Source organism: Canis lupus, chromosome 9, assembly GCF_011100685.1.
Source record: "Canis lupus familiaris isolate Mischka breed German Shepherd chromosome 9, alternate assembly UU_Cfam_GSD_1.0, whole genome shotgun sequence".
Taxonomy (NCBI): Eukaryota; Metazoa; Chordata; class Mammalia; order Carnivora; family Canidae; genus Canis; species Canis lupus.
Genome location: NC_049230.1, coordinates 34328136 through 34348855, shown reverse-complemented (window position 1 = coordinate 34348855; position 20720 = coordinate 34328136). Strand labels below are relative to the sequence as shown.

The window sequence follows — 20720 nt, the reverse complement described above, 5'->3', positions numbered from 1 at the left end:
CAGATGTTTGTAGACCTGACCCAGTGATCATTTTAGCCCACATTGATTCATCCTGCTTAGCAGAATGCTAGGCATTATTAACCATCTGCATAGACTTGCTGCTGCCCACTTTAATTTCTAAGCAAAAAAAAAAAAAAATTTCTAAGCAATAGGACAGATCTTTCTATCCTCAACTTTTGTCTCCCTCTGCCTGTGTCTCTGCCTCTCTCTCTCTCTGTGTCTCTCATGAATAAATAAATAAAATCTTAAAAAAAAAAATTTTTATCAACTTTTGGATTTCTTTTTCTTTCTTTTTTTTTTACCTATAAATTTGTACTCTGAAATAACCCAAATAAGATATATGAAATATTTTTCTTTTGGTCTTTTTCTTCCCTCTAGTTTCAATTGCCCGGGCTGTCCTTGTTGATATGGAACCAAAAGTTATCAATCAAACACTATCAAAGGCTGCCCAGTCTGGCCAATGGAAATATGCCCAGCATTCGTGCTTCTGTCAAAAAGAAGGTTCTGGAAACAACTGGGCCTATGGGTAAGAGTAATTCCTCATGATTTTTAGTTTAGATACAGCTACCTGGACAGCAAAGTTACAGCTATACTGTTTATATACCAAGCATATAATCTTGAAATTGCTATTTTAAAATTTAGAGGGTGACTTTACCAGAAGAACTTCTTCATTCCATTTCATACATGTCTGTGCTTCAGGTCCAGGTAATGATAAAACCAAAGCTCTCTTGCAACAGGGGTTTCCACTTCTTTCTTGTCATTCTGCCAACTAACTTATTATCAAAACAATATCTTTATCTTTATCTGGCAGGTATTCTAGCAAATAGGGAACACAGCAAGGCAGTAGTACATCCTGGGGTTCTTTGGAAAATTCCAATGCCTGAGTCTTACTTCCAGAAATTCTGATTTAAGTGGTTTATGGTGAAGCCTGGATCTTGGGATTTTTTAAAGCTTCCCTCAGTGATTCTAATGTGCAGCCAAGTTTGAGAACCACTGCTGTAGGAGTATTATTATGAATATTGAATATTATTTTGCACCATAAACTTGCAGAACATCCTGGTATTGAAGTCTTCAATTATAGGAATGGCCTAGAAAAGAGAATTTTCTGTACCCAGCAGTCCTATTCACCTCTTAAATATATTTAACTTGTATATTTTAAATTTTAAATTTAATCTATCAAGGCACCTGTATCTCTCATGAGAGTTAATTCACATCCATGGGTTTAAAAAACCTTATCTATCCTATATCTTCCTCTCTGCATTGCCTCTTTCTGAGTAAACTGAAAGGTGTTTGTGTTTGTTTCTTTTGTATTGCATAGTTACTCTGTTCATGGACCCAGGCACGAAGAATCTATAATGAACCTCATCCAGAAGGAAGTAGAGAAATGTGACTCTTTGAGTGGTTTTTTCATCATAATGAGTATGGCTGGGGGCACAGGATCAGGGCTAGGAGCCTTCGTTACACAGAATTTACAAGATCAGTACTCAAACTCTTTGAAAATGAATCAGATTATATGGCCTTATGGAACTGGTGAGGTATGAACATATTAATTGAAAATTTTATATTTTGAGGGTGCCTGGCTGGCTCAGTCAGAAAAGCACAAGACTATTGATCTCAGGGTTGTAAGTTCAAGCCCCACAGGGGTGTAGAGATTACTTAAATAAATAAAACTTCTAAAAAAAGAGAAAATTTTAGGGGCAGCCCGGGTGTCTCAGAGGTTTAGCGCCACCTTCAGTCCAGGACCTGATCCTGGAGACCCAGAATCGAGTCCCATATCAGGCTCCCTGCATGGAGCCTGCTTCTCCCTCTGCCTGTGTCTCTGCCTCTCTCTCTCTCTCTCTCTCTCTCTCTCTCGTGAATAAATAAATAAAATCTTAAAAAAAAGAGAAAATTTTATATTTTGTATTTGCAGTGAAATAAATATAGGTAAAAAATTGATCTCCCCCTTTCTTTGGAATGTCAAGTTACTACATCAGGAGTCATTCACTATATAATATGGCACTTTTGTGAACAATTCATTCAACTTTGATTAAACTTTTCCAAACACATGAGGTGTCCTTGTTTTAAAAAATTCCAAAGAAGGGGCACCTGGGTGGTCAGTGGTTGAGCACCTGCCTTTGGCTCAGGGTATGATCCTGGTATCTCGGGATCAAGTTCCACATCAGGCTTCCCACAGGGAGCCTGCTTCTCCCTCCTCCTGTGTCTCTGCCTCTCTCTCTCTCTCTCTCTCTCTCTGTCTATCATAAATAAATAAATAATTAAATAATTAAATAAATATTTAAAAAAATTTCTGAAGAAGACAATTGTGCATCTTCTCTCAGGAACCCATTCCTGGGTTAGTCCTGGTGACTATAGCATGTAAAAGACGGACCTTGACATCATGTTGGGGTTCATCATGCCACTGCCAACCTTCCAAGAATTTACCTTTCTTTCTATTTGGAAGAAATTTCTATATAGGACAATTTTCTGTTGATCAGCCTTGTAAGAAAAATAATAAAACAGAAGTGAGTTAAGTACTATAGGAAATCCTGTAGAAGAAAGTGTGATAGCAATAGTCACTATTTATTGAGACTTTACTATATATAGGACACTGTTCTAAGTGCTTTACTTGCATTCTATCATTAATCCTTACAACTCTAGGAACTAGTAGAATTTTATCCCCGCTGTACAAGTGAGAACATTGAAGCATGGAGAGATTACATGATTCATCCCAAATCATACAGCTAGAAAGTGACAGACCTGGGATTTGAACCCAGGGAGGATGCCTTTAGAATCTACCCTCCTAACTGCTCTTTTCTCTTGCCTTTCTTTTTTTCTGACCCCTTTCTCTCCAGGTTATTGTTCAGAACTACAACTCCGTTTTGACTCTTTCTCACTTATACCGATCTTCAGATGCCCTACTTGTTCATGAAAATGATGCCATTCATAAGATCTGCGCAAAACTGATGAACATCAAGCAGATCTCCTTTAGTGATATAAACCAAGTCCTTGCGCATCAGTTGGGAAGTGTGTTCCAGCCTACTTATTCTGTGGAAGGTTCATGTCACTACAGAAGAAATCCATTAGGTATTTGTCCTTTTGTACATAATTTGTAGGAAAGTCTTATGTTCTGAACGCCTCAACGTTATTCCCCACTGGGTCCTCCTCTCTGTCCAGAAGCAGGCAGAGGGAGAAACAGGCTCCATGCAGGGAGCCCGACGCGGGACTCGATCCCAAGTCTCTAGGATCACACCCTGGGCCAAAGGCAGCGCTAAACGGCTGAGCCACCCCAGGCCGCCCTTTTACAGCAACTTTTTTTTTTTTTACAGCAACTTTGACATATAATTCATATACCATACAATTCACTCATTTAAAGTATACAGTTCTATTTTTAGCATATTCACAGAGTTGTGCAACCATTTTTATCACCCCATAAAGAAACCCATCATTCTCTTTTTAGATTATTTGTCAAGTGGTGCCTTATCAATTTAAATCTTCTAGATGAGGGATGACTGGGTGGCTTAGCAGGTAAGCGCCTGCCTTTGGCCCAGGGCGTGATCTTGGAATCCCAGAATCGAGTCCCACATCAGGCTCCCTGCATAGGAGCCTGCTTCTCTCTCTGCCTATGTCTCTGCCTCTCTCTCTCTGTCTCTCATGAATAAATAAATAAAAATTTAAAAATAAATAAAGTAAATCTTCTAGATGCAAATGACTCTATAATGTAGACTCTCCTCAATACTAATCTCCTTCCCAAATAATTGCCTATCTCAACTTTCTTAATTGCTTCCTGCTTCTTTAAATTTAGATTGTTCTAAATGGATCCATCTTTTTTCCCTGCCGTATCTCCCCAGCTCCCTCTTCCTCAATTTCTATCACCTGGATTTTTCTCCCTGTCTTCATATCTCATTAGTATGTCCAGACCTGTTGGTGCCATCCCTGCCATCTGCCTACCTTCTTCCCCTCCTTCCCAGTCTATCTGACATTGGCTCAGGTTGTCAGTATCTCTCAACAAATACTGCATACTCTCCCTGAATACAAAGCAAACTAGCCTCTTTCTATTCTCTCTCTCTTTCATAAAACAGAGATAACATAAAATTGACATTGCTGTCTTAAAAGGTGGTCCTAACCCTGCATTCCTTCCTGTTGCCTGCCTCTTCCCCCTATATCCATCTTGCACACTGATTGCAAAAGAGCCTCCCCAATGCACAGATCTAATACTTGTACTTTCATGTTCATCCTGTGCCCAGATTTGTCAGAATTCCTTAGCCTGGCCTCCACCTAATGCCCTGAACCCTAACTTTCTGGCTTCATTACCTACTGCCGCCTCTGCATGGATCCCCACCTACTTTTCATCCTATCTCCACTGTCTTTCTTCAGTCTGTCTTTCCAGCACTAAACCCTTTGCTTACTGTTCTTTCTCCTTAGTAATCGCTTCCTCCTTCCCTTCATCACCTCTTTTGAAACTTTACTTGTCCTTCAGTGTCCAATTCAAGTGATGATTTTTCTATAAAGCTTTCCTACCTAGGCCTTAACCTAACCCTCTTTTCTCTGAACTTTATGACATTCTCTATCTCTTTTGTGTCACTTAGTATTTTGTACCTTTATTTTTAAGTGTGTTTGCTTATCTTTAAAAGTAACACACGGGGATATCTAGGTGGGTCAGTCGGTTAAGTGTCTGGCTTTGGCTCAGGTCATGATCCTAGGGTCCTGGGATTGAGCCCCGCATCAGGTTCCCTGCTCAGCAGGGAGTCCGCTTCTCCCTCTCTGTCTGCCTCTCCCCCCTGCTCGTGCTCACACTCTCTCTTGCTCTCTCTCTCTCTCTCTCTCTCTCAAATTAAAAACAAATAAGTAACACACACACACACACACCTATTCAAGGAGTGCAAAAGAATATGCAATCAAAAATAAGTGTCCTCCTCACCCTTTCCCAGATGCTACCACTGTAAACTAACACCATGTGTTTCCTTAGAGGGGAATACTGTCATGTACATATTATGTAGTCCCACTCATTTTCAGCTTCCTTAGAGACCTGTGTCTTGTTAATTTCTGTCTATGTCATAGTACTTACCATATTGCACATCTGTTTACTCAACCAATATTTCTTGACTTCCTGCTATGTGCCAATCACTATGCTAAATGTTGGGGATCCAGTGGGAGCCAATGCAGGCATTGTGTTCACTGTGAAATGTGAAAGAGAAACATTAAGCAAATAAAGCACACCAAGAACATATAATTAAAAACTGAGTTAAGAAAAAAAAAAAAAAAGAAACTGAGTTAAGTGCTCCAAAGGATAAAAGTACAGTTTCAAGAGAATGTGTCACAAAGGAATCAAACTTAGGCTGAAGGGGACAGAAAAGGCTGCCCTGAGGACATAACACTTGAGCCGAGAGCTGGACAAGGACTCGGAGATGACTGGCCCAAGGGAGGGAGGAGCCAGTAGCACGTGCAGAGGTAATAGCATGTACAGAGGCCTTGCAGCAGAAGGAAGCCTGGCACGTCTAACAAAGAGAAGTCCAGTGGCACTGGAGCACAGAGAATGGTGTAAGGGGTGGGTGGCTGAAATCTGAGGCTAAAGTGGTAAGCAGGGACAGGCCTTGCAGGTCCTCGTGAGCTGTTGAGAGGCCTTTCCCAAAGAATGGGGGAAAGCTGCTGGAAGATTTTAAGCAGGTTGGTGACATAATCACTTTTACTTTTGAAAAATCCACTGGACTGCCTGTGCATAGCTGATTGGAGGCTGAGTCTGCAGGCTAATCTAGTCATTCCTCAATGGACCTTACGGAGAAAGTAAAGGTATTTAGCCACACAGGAGCTCTCTCTACAGCCTCACTATGTTTGCAAACCTTACTTTGCTGTCTGGGCTCACCTTTGCATTTCACCTGGTATCACAGTGGGAGAAGTGTCCTGTTCCTATCAAAAGCCAATCTTGCTTGGCTTCTGGGTCCCATTCCCTGTACTTTCTCAGGGACTTAATTTTTTTTTTTTTTTTTTTTTAAGATTTTATTTGGGTAGCGCGGGTGCCTCAGCGGTTTAGTGCCGCCTTCAGCTCAGGCCTGATTCTGAAGCCCAGTGATCAAGTCCCACATCAGGCTCCTTATTTATTTATTCATGAGAGACAGAGAGAGAGGCAGAGACACAGGCAGAGGGAGAAGCAGGCTCCATGCAGGGAGGCCGATGTGGAACTCGATCCTCGGTCTTCAGGATCAGGCCCTGAGCTGAAGGCGGCACTAAACCGCTGAGCCACCCATGGATCCCCGACTTAATTCTTTACTCATCTTTTGTCCTTTCATGCATCTTTCCTGGATTGCTGCCATTACATCTACTCTCTGGCACCTCTCACACTCAAAATACTCTCTTTTGACCTCACCTCTAGTGATTGAACCCATTTCTCTGTTATTCTTTAGAACAATGCAAGGGGGGATCCCTGGGTGGCGCAGCGGTTTGGCGCCTGCCTTTGGCCCTGGGCACGATCCTGGAGACCCGGGATCGAATCCCACGTCAGGCTCCCAGTGCATGGAGCCTGCTTCTCCCTCTGCCTATGTCTCTGCCTCTCTCTCTCTCTGTGACTATCATAAATAATAAATAAAAATTAAAAAAAAAAAAAAAAAAAAAAAAAAAAGAACAATGCAAGGGGTGTCTGTCCTTGCTATCCTCCGATCTTCCTCATTTCTTTACTCTTCAACCCACTCTGCCCTAGTTTCTCCCCTACCACTCTTCTGAAATTGCTTTTTACAAGTCATAAGCATGTCCACATTGCCAGATTCAGTGACACTTTGCTGTCCTCATTTCTATCAGCCTATCAGTAGAAATTGGCATGGTTGACCTTTGTCTTCCAAATCTTCCCTTTGTTTTTTGTGACCTTCCTCTCCTGATTTCCCTTCTATCTCACTGACTACTTCTTTTATTCCTTTCTTTCCTCCTCTTCTGGCCTGTTCCCAAGCTCGAAATGCTAGTCTTGGACCCTCTCTCTAATAACTGGCTCAGTTCCATGATTCTAAACACCATTTGTATTCTCTAACCTACTGGTTTATCTCCAATTCCAACCAATTCCCTGAGCTCCAGGTTTCTATATCCAGCAGCCTTTCTGCATGATATCTGTCTGTATACATTTCGTGGTCATCTTCTACATAATATGTCTAAAACAGCTTTCCCCCATAAGCTTGTTTCTTTTTCACTCCCTCAGTTGCTCAGTTTTAAAACCTTAGATCCAGGGCTCTAAGAAGCCTACTGGGGCGGGGCGGGGGGGAAGGATTCTAAAATCTTAGGTCCAGATTTCTTGCAGTAAAGTCTACCATTGCCTCAGTTGTATGTGGTTCATCTTCTGTCTTCCAGATTCCCTTCTCTCTTGTCATTCTCCCTCATTCACCAGCACAGCCTCAGGGGCCTCATTACTTGTCCTACAGCCCAGCTCATTCTCACCAGGGTGTCTGTTCTTGCAGTCCTCATGAACTTCCTGCTCCTTTGACCGGGAATGTTTTCAAAGCCACTTCCCTTCCATTTTTCCAGTCTCAGGTCGCTGTGAGTTCCTTAACATGGCTTTTCATGATGAGTGTCTATAATATCATCTCGTTTGTTTCCTTCCCAGCTTTTATTATTCTCTGACATCGTTCTGTTCATTTATTACCATTTTTATTCTTTGTTTCTAACTACTAGAATACAGGCTCTCTGAAGGCAAGGCCTTGTCAGCCTTGCTCATCACTATGTCCCTTGTCCTCAGAACAGTACCTCTCATATAATCAGTCCTTGCTAAGTGGGACTAAACAAATAGAACTAAAGAGGATGGATTTGGGAGAGTTTGGGGCTGGGGTAAAATGCAAAGATCTAGGTGATGGATTAGATCTGAAAAATAACAGAAAGGGTGGTACAGAGCACAATTCAAGGGGCCCTGGTTTACATAACAGTGTAGATTGTTCACTAGACCCTATTTACTAGAGTTGGGAACAGTGAAAAAGGATCTGGTTTGTGGAGCACAGTACAGGGTAGGGAAAGAGGTGGGTCTTAGACATCTTAAGTGTGAAGTGCCTTTGCCATATCTAAATGGAAATGTCATATGAGAAGTTAGCTGGAGGATAGCTTACCTGGTCTTCCCACTTCAACCTTTGCCATCCTGTGGGATGGCCTTTTCTTAAGTATAACGACCAGACTGAACTCTGGCTTTACTTGTCTAAAAGGTTAAATCCTATTAGATCCTGTTATTCTCCTACTCAAAACCTTTAAGAGGGGCAGCCCGGGTGGCTCAGTGGTTTAGCGCTGCTTTCAGCCCAGGGCGTGATCCTGGAGACCCAGGATCGAGTCCCACGTCAGGTTCCCTGCATGAAGCCTGCTTCTCCCTCTGCCTGTGTCTCTGCCTCTCTCTATAAGTCTCTCTCATGAATAAATAAATAAAATCTATTAAAAAAAAAAAACAAAAAAACCTTTAAGAGGTTTCCCATCTTACCCAGAGTTAAAACCAGTGTTCTTAGAATCACATGTAAGACTGCTCTGCCTGGCTTCCCACTGCTTTCTTGATCTTATATCCTGTTACTCACTCTCTTCCCGCCACATTGGCCTCCATGGTGTTTCTCAGATATGTCTGTTGTGCTCCAGAGTCTCTGCCCCGAGTGACCCAAGATATCCACATGGCTCCACTCAGGTGTTTGAGGAGATGGCACCTTTACCACAAAGCATCAGCATTGGTGGGCATCGGTGTTTGACATCTAAATTCTGAGTGGTCCAATCTGTGATATGGGGTGACTTTCTACAGCTGTACTTTAACAGGCACAGAGAATGTGAGGAGTGGGGCTGATCCAAGATTGGATTTTCACTAGAAAGATTTGATGAAGAGACAAGGGCAGGTAACTGGGTAAGAAGAGAAGTAAAGCAAGGGGAATACTAATGGACTGAGAAGTCAGGAGGTCCATGGATTAGTTTGTCTTAGTCCATTTAAGCTGCTGTAACCAAAGTGTTATATACTAGGTGACTTATATAAACAACATAAATTTATTTCTCATGGTTCTGGAGGCTGGAAAGTCCAAGATCAAGGCACTGGTAGTAGTCTGGTAAGGGCCTGTTTCCTGGTTCTCAGATGACCATCTTCTCATTGCGTCCTCACATGGCAGGAAGAGCTAGAGAGCTCTGTCAGGCCCCTTTTATAAGGGCACTAATCCCATTTATGAGGGCTCCACCCTTACCATACCATCACCTCAGGGGTTAGGATTTGCATATATGAATTTGAGGGGGGAACAAACCTTTAGTCCATAACAGGATCTCAACAAGGTCCCAGAATGGTTAAAATGAGAGTAGGTGAACAAGAAGGCTAGAGATAAAAGCAGATTATGACAGTTAATAATTCATGTATTTTTACTCAGGCTATGTTTGTTGACTGTTATTTATTTGTGCTATGCAATAAATTCAACTCTAGGTATTTTACAAAAAAAACCTCTTATGTTTAGAGGAAACTCCATTAGCCATAAGATCAATTTGTGCAGCACTTTGTAGATGTTTGTGTCAAAATCTGCTTTTCCTTAGGATATAGGATATGAGTTTGTACTGTTATAAAATTTACATTTCATGTTGTTATAGTAATATATTTTTCTCTCTCTAGTTTTTTTCTATGAATATATAAAACAGCTCTGAGTGCAGAACAAATTAGCCTTTCTCCATAATCCTGTTTCATTACAAATATAAGTTTCTAAAGATAGGCATATTCTTGTCTTCAGGAATCACTAATCTTGTCTTTTTCCCTAGTAGAATTTGATTTAAAAGATTCTAATTATCATTTAACTAGATAAAATAAGAGAGCTAGGAAAATTTCTTAAAAAAATATTTTATTTACTTATTTGAGAGAGATCAAGCACGAGCAAGGGAAGAGGCAGAGGGAGACTCCGCGGAGCAGGGAGCTCAATGTGGGGCTCAATCCTAGGACTCTGGGATTGTGACCTGAGCTGAAGGCAGCTGAGCCACCCATGCGCCCCTAGGAAAATTTCTAAAGGAATATTTAGTGACTATAGAATGATGATAAAAGCATATTAGCTCTCATGCTTACTTTATTTTCCTGAAGTGTAGCTAAATATTTTATTCATGTTTCCAGTTTTAGTTTCTAAATTCTTGTTTCCTTTTTGGCAAAGTGTCTTTTTTCACTCATGCTAAAATAGGGGCCAAAATATGTGATCTGACATAGACATTGTCTCCAAATTTTTATTTACATTTTTTATTTTAAGCAATTTGGCCTTGGAGGAGAAAATATGTTTGGCCCCCAAACCATCAAACCATAGTTGTATATGAGCCAATGGAAACATGGAATTTAAGTCTAGTTCAGGGTGGCTCAGTCGGTTAAGGGGTCTGTCTTTGGCTCAGGTCATGATCTCTGGGTCCTGGGATTGAGCCCTGCTTAGGACTCTCTGCTCAGCAGGGAGCCTGCTTCTCCCTCTGCCTCTCTTCCTGCTTGTGTGCTTTTTCTCTCTGTGTCAAATAAATAAAATCTTTTAAAAAATATGTATTTTTTAAAAGTTTAGTTCAGATTTTTTTCTTTACAGGAGACTTAATGGAGAATTTAGTTCCCCATCCTGAATTCAAGATGCTGGGTATTCGTAACATTCCTCAAATGTCTGAGAACTCACTGACATACAGCACGTTTACTTGGGCTGGCCTCCTCAAACATCTGAGACAGATGCTCATTTCTAATTCAAAAATGGAAGAAGGTAAGGGGTATTTTAAAAATATGCAAGCCACAACCTGGGAAAGGTGCCTATACTGGAATTCTCAGTATAAACTTGCTTGGGCCAGTCGAAATAATGGTGCCTTCTTCTGGTCAGAGAAGCTCCTACAAAAACCCACTAAGACATCCCAGGAGGGCTTCTTAATCACTTTACAGTTTCATTTCCCAAAGTGAAAAAAATTCAGAGGAGCATGACATTTTTTTTAAAGTTTGTTTGTTTGTTTGTTTGTTTTTAGTAATCTCTACACCCAACATGAGGCTCAAGCTCACTACCCCGAGATCAAGAGTTGCAAGCCAGCTGCCCCTATTTTATTTATTTTATTTTTTTCAAAGTAATACATGAACATACCTTTTAAAAAATCAAATAGTCAAAACTCATCAAGTGTATACTTATATCCATACGTTGCATTGAATATAAATTATATCTCATTTTTTTAAAAAAGCCAAGAAATTGTCCAATATGAATTTATAATGAGGAAAAGAGCAGTTCCCTGTCTTACACTTCCTCACTGCCCAGATGAAACTGCTTTCCATATTTCTAAGTATCTTGCTTATGCTGTTACTTATTTTCCGGTTTATTTATTTTTTATTTTTTAAAAACTATTTATTTATTTATTCATGAGAGACACAGAGAGGCAGAGACATGAGCAGAGGGAGATGCAGGCTCCCTCTGGGGAGCCTGATACAGGACTCGATCCCAGGACCCTGGGATCACGCTCTGAGCCAAAGGAAGATACCCAACTACTAAGCCACCCAGCCATCCTTTCAGGTTTAGATATTATCAGTTGCCTTCCTTTTTTTTTTTTTTTTTTTTTTTTTTTAAGATTCTATCTATTTATTCATGAGAGACACACAGAGAGAGAGGCAGAAACACAGGCAGAGAGAGAAGCAGGTTCCATGCAGGGAGCCTGATGTGGGACTTGATCCCGGGACTCCAGGATCACACCGCGGGCTAAAGGCAGATGCTCAACCACTGAGCCACCCAAGTATCCCCATCAATTGCCTTCCTAATATGAAATTGAGAATTGAATTTTATACTTCCTCTGTTCTCTCTCTCTCTCTCTCTCTCTCTCTCTCTCCCCCTCCCTCCCTACTTCCTACCATATGGTTATAACATACTTTTGAATTAGATTAATCTTCAGTGCTTATATTACTTTTGATAGGTAAATATTATTTACAACTGAGCCAGATTCATTACCTGTTTGGAAATATCCCTTTAGGAGACCTCATCTTCTTTTTCTTTTCTTTTTTTTTTTTTTAAAAGATTTTATTTATTTATTCATGAGAGACCCAGAGGAGAGGCAGAGACACAGGCAGAGGGAGAAGCAGGCTCCATGCAGGGAGCCCGATATGGGACTCGATCCCGAGACCCCAGGATCATGCCCTGGGCCGAAGGTAGAGGCTCAATCGCTGAGCCACCCAGGCGTCCCTTCTTTTTCTTTTTAAAGATTTTATTTGGGCAGACCCGGTGGTGCAGCGGTTTAGCACCGCCTGCAACCCAGGGTATGATCCTGGAGACCCAGGATTGAGTCCCATGTCAGGCTCCCTGCATGGAGCCTGCTTCTCCCTCTGCCTGTGTCTCTGCCCCTCTCTCTCTGAATAAATAAATTAAAAATCTTTAAAAAAAAATATTTTATTTATTTGAGAGATTGAAAGGGGGGGGGGATGAGCAGGCAGGGGGGCAGGATGTGAGGCACAGAGAGGATAATGGGGAGCCTGACTCCGGGGCTCCATCCAGGGACTCCAGGGCCAAGACCTGAGCCAAAGGCAAATGTTTAATCCACTAAGACACCAGGCGCCCCAGCCATCATCGTCTTATCCCAGACTGTCCTGGTTGCTCTCCAGGACTCGATCCCAGGACCCTGGGATCACGCTCTGAGCCGAAGGAAGATACCCAACTACTAAGCCACCCAGCCATCCTTTCAGGTTTAGATAAGCAAACACTGAAATCGCCACCTCATTTTCTATTCTGATTTCCTAGATTTCGTGTCTACCTTTGTTGTTTTGTTTTTGTTGGTTTATTTCCTCGTGTTGATAGGCTATACTCTCCAGAAGCTTCCTAAGAAAAAGAGAAAGTACAGGGAAGGCATATATATATATTCCAGCCATTATTTGTCATTTTTGCTCAGAATTTTGAAAGCATTGTTCTGTTCTCTTCCAGCCTCCAATGTTGCTGTGAAGTCCCATGTCAGTCTGATTCCTAATCCTGTTTTGTTCTCTCTTAAATCTTTTAGGATTTCCTCTTTGTATCTAACATTCTGGAATTCCTCACTGTGGATCTTCCATTGATCTCAGTATAATGTAAGCTTTAGGAGGGCAGGGATTTCTGTCTATTTTGTTTACTGCTCTATCTTCAGAGCCTGGAAGGCAGGGCGCAGCACTTAGTTTGGTGGAGGCCAGAACCTCACTGGTTTAGCCTTCCCGAAGCGACAGCTTCTAGGATGGGGGGCGGGGGGGTGGAGGGGGCACGTCCTCTGCTGCCGGGAGTGAGGAAGCTAGGAAGCGTCTAAGGCTTTCACCACTTGGCATGTAGATCTTTAATCCTCTCATTTCCCCCTTTTTAAGAAGAACCTGGCCTGCTTTCAGGACCTTACTGTGGGCAGAAGTTTCAGCTTTCCCTGAAGTCACCACTAATTCATTTGCTTTCCAGCTTCCAAAATGTTGTTCCCATTATCTTGTCTTCCCTTCCTTGTTCTTTTGTTTATGCCTTTTAAAAATGTCCCTGTAAGGTGCGCTTGGGTAGCTCAGTCAGTTTTCTTCTGCCTTAGGCTCAGATCTTGATCTCAGGGTCCTGAGATCAAGCCCCACATTGGGCTCCCTGCTCAGCGAGCCGTCTGCTTCTTCCTGTCCCTGCTGCTCCACTGGCTATGTGTCTGTGTGTGCGTTCTCTCTCTCTCTCTCATAAATAAATAAAATCTTAAAAAAAAAAAGTCCCTGTTTGATTTGAGGAGAGAGTGATAGTAGACTGGTATGTTCAGTCTGTCATGTTTAACTGGATGGAAATCACTACTACCAGTGATTTTTTTTAGTAGCATATATTTTACCACAAATAACAATAACTTAGGTTTCAATACTATGAAAGTGGATGGATTTCTTCTGTTTTACATACTAGTCATATACTTTATCACTAGATTATAGTTGTTTGAGGTTTGGAGAGAAATAGAAAGGTTTCATCTTAAAGGAATGCTTACCAAATTTTTTGGCCTTGGTACCTGTTTTTCTAGTAATACCTGTTAACATCTCAAGGAGCACAGTGTTCCTCAGGTATAGTATAAGACAAGCTGCTCTGAGCTCTCTTAGGTCAATAAACCATAGTTCGCTTAGTCATTTTCCCATGCAGGACTTTGAATGTCAACATGTTTTCACAGTTATATATATAGCTTTGAACATATAAATATTTTCATATATTTGAGTATATATGAATAAATATATTTATGTCACGAACCAGGTTGAGGCAAATAGCTTTAAAAATGCTCATATAGGGGATCCCTGGGTGGCTCAGCGGTTTAGCGCCTGCCTTTGGCCTGGGGCTCTATCCCGGAGTCCCGGGATCGAGTCCCACGTCGAGCTCCCTGCATGGAGCCTGCTTCTCCCTCCTCCTGTGTCTCTGCCTCTCTCTCTTTCTATGTCTATCATAAATCAATCAATCAATCTTTTTAAAAAAATGCTCATATATTAGGCTGCTCCTTATGAAGATTGACTCTATTAATATCACCATCAGCCAGGTATGTATCTGTTTCCACATGTCCTGGCAACGAAAGGAATGAATGTTCCCAGAGGGAACTAGGAGAATTTACCATGTCTTTTGTGACCTACCTTTGGAAGTCACACACCATTGTTTTTTTTTTTTTTTTTTTAGTTTTAATTTTATTTAAGTAATCTTTACACCCAATGTGGGGTTCAAACTCAACGACCCTGAGATCAAGAGTCACATGCTGCACCAACTGAGCCAGCTAGGATCCCCACGTGCCATCATTTCTGCATCATCCTTTAGGTTATTAAGGTTGTTAAGCACTATGCCATGTGGGAAGAGACCACATAAGGGTTGTATACCAGGAGGGAAGGATCATTGGAGCTCATCTTGGAGGCTGGCTACCACTATCCACCTTCTGCCTCCTACTGAATCATGTCTTCCCATATGCAGAATGGGCTTAACCTCTCCCAAAGCCCTTTAGCACATCAGGTTAAATTCCAGAATCTTGTCATCTAAAACCAGGTCCAGGTACAGATTTACACTCCTCAGGTGAGACTTTTTTTTTTTTTTTTTTTTTGGTATAGTGCTTTGTTTTTTGGGGATTTTTTTTTTTTTTTTAAGATTTAATTTATTTATTCATGAGAGATACAGAGACAGAGAGAGGCAGAGACACAGGCAGAGGGAGAAGCAGGCTCCACGCAGGGAGTCCGATGTGGGACTCGATCCTGGGACTCCAGGATCACGCCCTGGGCTGAAGGCAGGCGCCAAACCACTGAGCCACCCAGGGATGCCCGATTTTTTTGTTTTTGTTTGAGTATAGTTCTTTGAGTACAGTTCCTCACACCCCCCTCCTGCCCCCGATCAATAGACTACGGTTAAATAGGCATAGCATAACTGGTAGATAGCCTCGTTAAAAAGGGGGAAATGGAAGGCACATAGGAGTCATTGGCCCTTAACAATTCAGCAGGGCACATCCTGGCAGTTTCTTGATTACAGTGTGAGGCCTGTGAATAATTTTTCATGACTTTAGGCTTGGCTCTCTGAACCAAGCTACATTATAATTTCCTTTCTTCCTTCCTTCCTTCCTTCCTTCCTTCCTTCCTTCCTTCCTTCCTTCCTTCCTTCCTTCCTTCCCTCCTTCCTTCCTTCCGTCCTTCCTTCCTTCCTTCCTTCCTTCTCTTTTTCTCTCTCTTTCTCTACCCACAATGTGGGGCTTGATATCACAACCCCAAGATCAAGAGTTGCCTACTTGGAACACCTTGATGGCTCAGTCAGTTAAGCATCTGACTCTTGATTTTGGCTCAGGTCATGATCACAGGGTTGTGAGACTGAGGCCCATGTTGAGCTCCATGCACAGCGGGGAGTCTGCTTGAGATTCTCTCTCTGCCTCTCCCACCCCCACTCATGCACGCTCTCTCTCTCTCTCAAAATAAATAAATACATCTTTTTAAAACAGAAAGAGGGGATCCCTGGGTGGCTCAGCGGTTGAGAGCCTGCCTTTGGCCTAAGGTGTGATCCTGGAATCCCGGGATCGAGTCCTGTATCCAGCTCCCTGCATGGAGCCTGCTTCTCCCTCTGCCTGTGTCTCTGCCTCTCTCTGTGTGTCTCTCATGAATAAATAAAATCTAAAAAAGGGGGGGGGGGATCCCTGGGTGGCTCAGCGGTTTGGCACCTGCCTTTGGCCCAGGGCGCGATCCTGGAGTCCCAGGATCGAGTCCCGTGTTGGGCTCCCGGCGTGGAGCCTGCTTCTCCCTCCTCCTGTGTCTCTGCCTCGCTTTCTCTCTCTCTATGTCTATCATAAATAAATAAATCTTTAAAAAAATCTTAAAAAAATAATAAAAATAAAAAATAGAAAGCAAGCAAGCAAGCTCTCCTAAAGCCATCTGCCCTACTTCAATCGAGACTTTTTGCCCTCTACAACCAAGGTACATTTGCCATCCTGGATATTCTCTTTGCCTGTCTCCTGGGTTGGGTATTCTGCTGTGAAGGTTTAGGCAAAGCCCAAGTGATCTGGTGAAAGAAGAGGGGTTTTTATGGGTTTTAGTAGATCTCTCTGGTTTCAGTATGTACCTTGTCCTTAACTCTGCCTTGGTTCTCCAGACCAGAGACCCTCAATCATATCCTCTCCAGAAAATAAATCTTTAGTTTTATACTAGAGTAGTGAAGAGGCAGTCATCCTAAACAGGCACATTCCTTAATCAGGAGTCAAACGTTGATGGTTCTCTACTTGATAGCAAAGCTAGTATAAGAGCCAACAACTTACTGTTTCCATGGATTCCCTTAAAGAATGCTACATCACTGGGATACCTGGCTCAGTGGTTGAGTGTCTGCCTTTGGCTCAGCGCGTGATCCAAGGGCCCAGGGATCGAGTACCACATCAGGGGTCCCCACAAGGAGCCTGCTTCTCCCTCTGCCTATGTCTGTGCCTCTCATTCTGTGTCTCTTATGAATAAATAAATAAAATCTTTAAAAAAAAACCCCACTATGTCACCAATGCTCTGGAGACAGAGGATAATAATGTGTGAAAAAAAATTGGCATCATTAATGCCAAGTCAAAAAGTAATTAAGTCACTAAATGTGAAAACATTTTTGGAAAACCTTAACCAATTTATTTTGTTATATGTGTTTTTTATGGATGCTCAAAGAGTGATAGGATTTTTAAAAATCTAAACCTAATTTACTCTAAAAGAACTCTTTCAATAAGAATGAAATTGAATGATCTAAGTGAATCATTTAGTTGACATAATTTGACAACATTTTTTTCTTATAATCAGTGGTGTCTTGGAAGCAAATACAATGTTATGGATTTATACACCATTTTTGTTACATAGATTGCAAATATTTTTGTCCATCATTTTTGTCTTTTGTATGGTATTTTTCCATATGGAGGTTTTCCATTTTTATGTGAGCAAACCCATATATCTTCTTATTTTATAGATTCTGAGCCTTGCCTCAGATATAAAATATTCTTTAGTATTCCCCAGTATTTTTTACAGCTTTATGTTTAATACTTAAGTTTTAACCAATCTGGAATTTGTTTTTATTTTTATTTTTTAAAAGATTTTATTTATTTATTGGCAGAGAGAGAGCACAATCAGAGTGAGGAGCAGGCAGAGGGAGAGGGAGAAGCAGGCTCCCTGAGGAGCAGGGAGCCCAATGTGGAGCTTGATCCCAGGACTCTGGGATCATGACCTGAGCCAAAGGCAGATGCTTAACTGACTGAGCCACCCAGGTGTCCCAGGATTTGTTTTTATTTCTTATACTGTCTTTTTTGTTACTTCTCTTCTCATTTTAAATTTTACTTGTGGGACGCCTGCGTGGCTTAGTGATTGAGAGCCTGCCTATGGCCCAAGGTGTGATCCTGGAGTCTGGGGATCGAATCCCACGTCGGGCTCCCTGCATGGAGGGAATAAATAAATAAAATCTTTAAAAAAAAAAAAAAAACCTTTTATTTATTTACTTTTTATTTATTTTTGAAACTTTTGGATAGAGTTGATTACCTTTTATTTCTAATATAGAGTGATGAATTATCTAACAACTATAGCTTTTACAGCATGTCACAAATATTGAAATATTTTTATTGCTGGGTGACTTATATACCATAGCCTTCACCTATGATAAGAGTACAATCAGTGATTTTTTAGTAAATTTTCAGAGTTATACAACTGTTATCATAAGCTAGTTGTAGAACATGTCCATCACTTCAAAAAGATCCTTGTGTTCATTTTAAGGCAATTCCCATTTTTTATTCCTAGTGTCAACCACTTGTATGTTTTCTTTTTCTATAGATTTTCCTATTTTGGACATATGTAAATTGAATGATACAACATACACTCTTTTGTGTCTGACCTTTTTTCACTTAATGTCTTTGAAATTCATCCATGACATAGGATGTATCAGTAGTTCATTCTTTTGTATTGCTGAGTAGTAGTATTTCATTATGTGGCTCTACCACATTTTGTTCAGATGTCCAACAGCTGGTGGACATTTAGCTTGTTTTCACTTTGTGTCTATTATGAATACTGCTGCTGTGTACATTGTATTCAGTCTTTGTGTGGACATATGTTTTCAGTCTATTGATTATACACCTATAAGTGGTAATGGTGGGTCAAAGGATGAGTCTGTGTTTAACATTTTGTAGAACTGCTATACTCCTTCCAAAGTGGCTGCAATATTTTATATTCTCATAGTTTAAGAGGGTTTCAGCTTCACCACATCTTTGCTAACACCTGACATTGTTAGTCTTCTTGATTATAGCCTTTCTGATGGGTGTGAAGTAGTGTCTCCTTGTGGTTTCAGTTTGCATTTTCCTAATGCAAAAGATGTTGAGCATCTTTTCATGTGCTTGTTGGATTTGTTTATCTTTTTTCGGTAAAATTTCCATTCAAACATCTTTTTGATTTTTAAATTGGCTTGTCTTATTATTGAATTCAGCATGCAAACATTTTTGGTTTCTTGTGTTTCTATTTTTGCTGAAAATCAGTCTGTTACTCTGTGCTGAATTTTATCCCTATCTGACATATACTTTAAGAGGATTTTCTTCATATTTCCATATGACTGGTCAGTTTTCAAACTTTTTGCTTTGTGTTTGTACATCCCTAACATTTTTGTATGTGTCCTGTTTGTTTGCACAGGCATATAGAGTAAGGTTCACCCTTTCTGGTGTATGGTTCTATGAATTTTAACAAACTTCTATAATGTGTAACCTCCATTACAATTGAGATAGAGGATTTCCATCATCCCAAAATGATGGAGGATCATTATTCATACTCATCTGTAGGCACTCTTTTCCCCTCAACTCCAGCCCCCAGGAACTACTGATCTGAATTTTTTTCCTATGGTTTTGCCTTTTCTAGAATGTCCTATAAATGGAATCATATGGTACATAATTTTTTGAGTCAAGCTTGTTTCACTTAGCATAACACTTTTGAGATTTATCCATGTTGTTTGTTATATTTATCAGTAATTTCTGTTTTTTTGGTGAAGAGAATTCCATTGTATGTATCTATCACCGTCATTTAATACTCTACAAAGAATAATTTATGCCTTTCTCAGGATTGGATAGTTGGAATCATTTCAGGTAAACCAGATAAGAATTTTTAAACATTTAGTAGAAAAAAGCAACTTTTACTTACTAAATAAAATTTTATGTAAAATAAACATACTATAATATATTTTTCTCTTCTTGCTCAGAGCTATTTATAAAGTCTCTTGCTTTTTTTCCATTGGCAGGTATTAATTGGCAGGTACGGCCTCCTTTACCAGGACTTCCTACTCTTGGTAAAGTGTCTCTCAACAGGGAGCTTCATTTTAACACTTCCATTGCTAACTTGGTCATCCTTCGTGGGAAAGATGTACACAGTGCGGATCTGGGTAAGCAGAAATTAAGATGAAATTTTTTTTTTTTAATTGGTGTTCGAAGATGAAATTAATATATACATTTTGTACATGTACATGGTAACATTTCTTTTTTTTTAAAAGGAAGTCTCCAGGGATGCCTGGGTGGCTTAGTGGTTGAGTGTCTGCATTCAGCTCAGGGCCAGGGCATGATCCTGGAGTTCCAGGATTAAGTCCCACATCAAGCTCCCTGCAGGGAGCCTGCTTCTCCTCTGCCTATGTCTCTGCCTTTCTCTCTCTGTCTCTCATGAATAAATAAAGTCTTTAAAAAAAAAAAAAAAGGAAGTCTCTGAATTTATTTTTTTAAAGATTTTATTTATTTATTTGACAGAAAGAGAGAGAGGGAGAAGCAGGCTCCCTGCAGAGACCCTGGGATCATGACCTGAGCCAAAGGCAGACGCTTAACCCACTGTCACCCAGGCATCCCCCTAAATTTATTTTTAAAGAAAGGAAAATAATAATTATGTGTTTTAGTGGCAAAATATAACCATTATATTGGTATGTGACTGGACACTAAAACCAGATGTGATTGAAAAGAGATATGAGTTTAATTCTTTTTTCTAAACCTTACTGTTCTTACTGTACTGGCCTTACGGCTTCCTCCTTATAGTCCAAGACATCTGTTTGAGCTTTAGCTATCAAATCACATAGGAATGAGCAAAAGAGGGCATGCTGCTCTCCTCCTGCTAGGGTTGCACACCACACTAGTGTTTATATACCTTTGATTGGGACTGACTCATGTGCTACACCTAGCTGCAGGGGTGGCCATGACCACAATTAAAATTTGAGGGTTTTGTCACTAAAGAAGGGGAGAACAGGTAATGTAGCACAACTAGTGATCTCTGTGACAGCATTTTGTTATAAAAATTTTCAGGAAGTTCAAAGAACAGAACTTTTATCAGCTTTGCATTTCTATGGCAGATCTGCAGGCTTGCCTTATCTTTATTTGATGATTTT

The 20720-nt window shown here is 40.7% G+C and overlaps 1 protein-coding gene across 1 annotated transcript in view; it reads left to right on the top strand.

Moving 5' to 3' along the window:
* The window catches only part of TUBD1 (tubulin delta 1), a 30900-nt gene that overhangs the window by 3917 nt on the left and 6263 nt on the right, over positions 1–20720 (top strand). Inside the window, 5 exon segments of the mRNA NM_001003024.1 lie at positions 379–526; positions 1319–1535; positions 2835–3066; positions 10491–10655; positions 19599–19739. Of these exon segments, the coding sequence (NP_001003024.1) occupies positions 379–526; positions 1319–1535; positions 2835–3066; positions 10491–10655; positions 19599–19739 (903 nt within the window).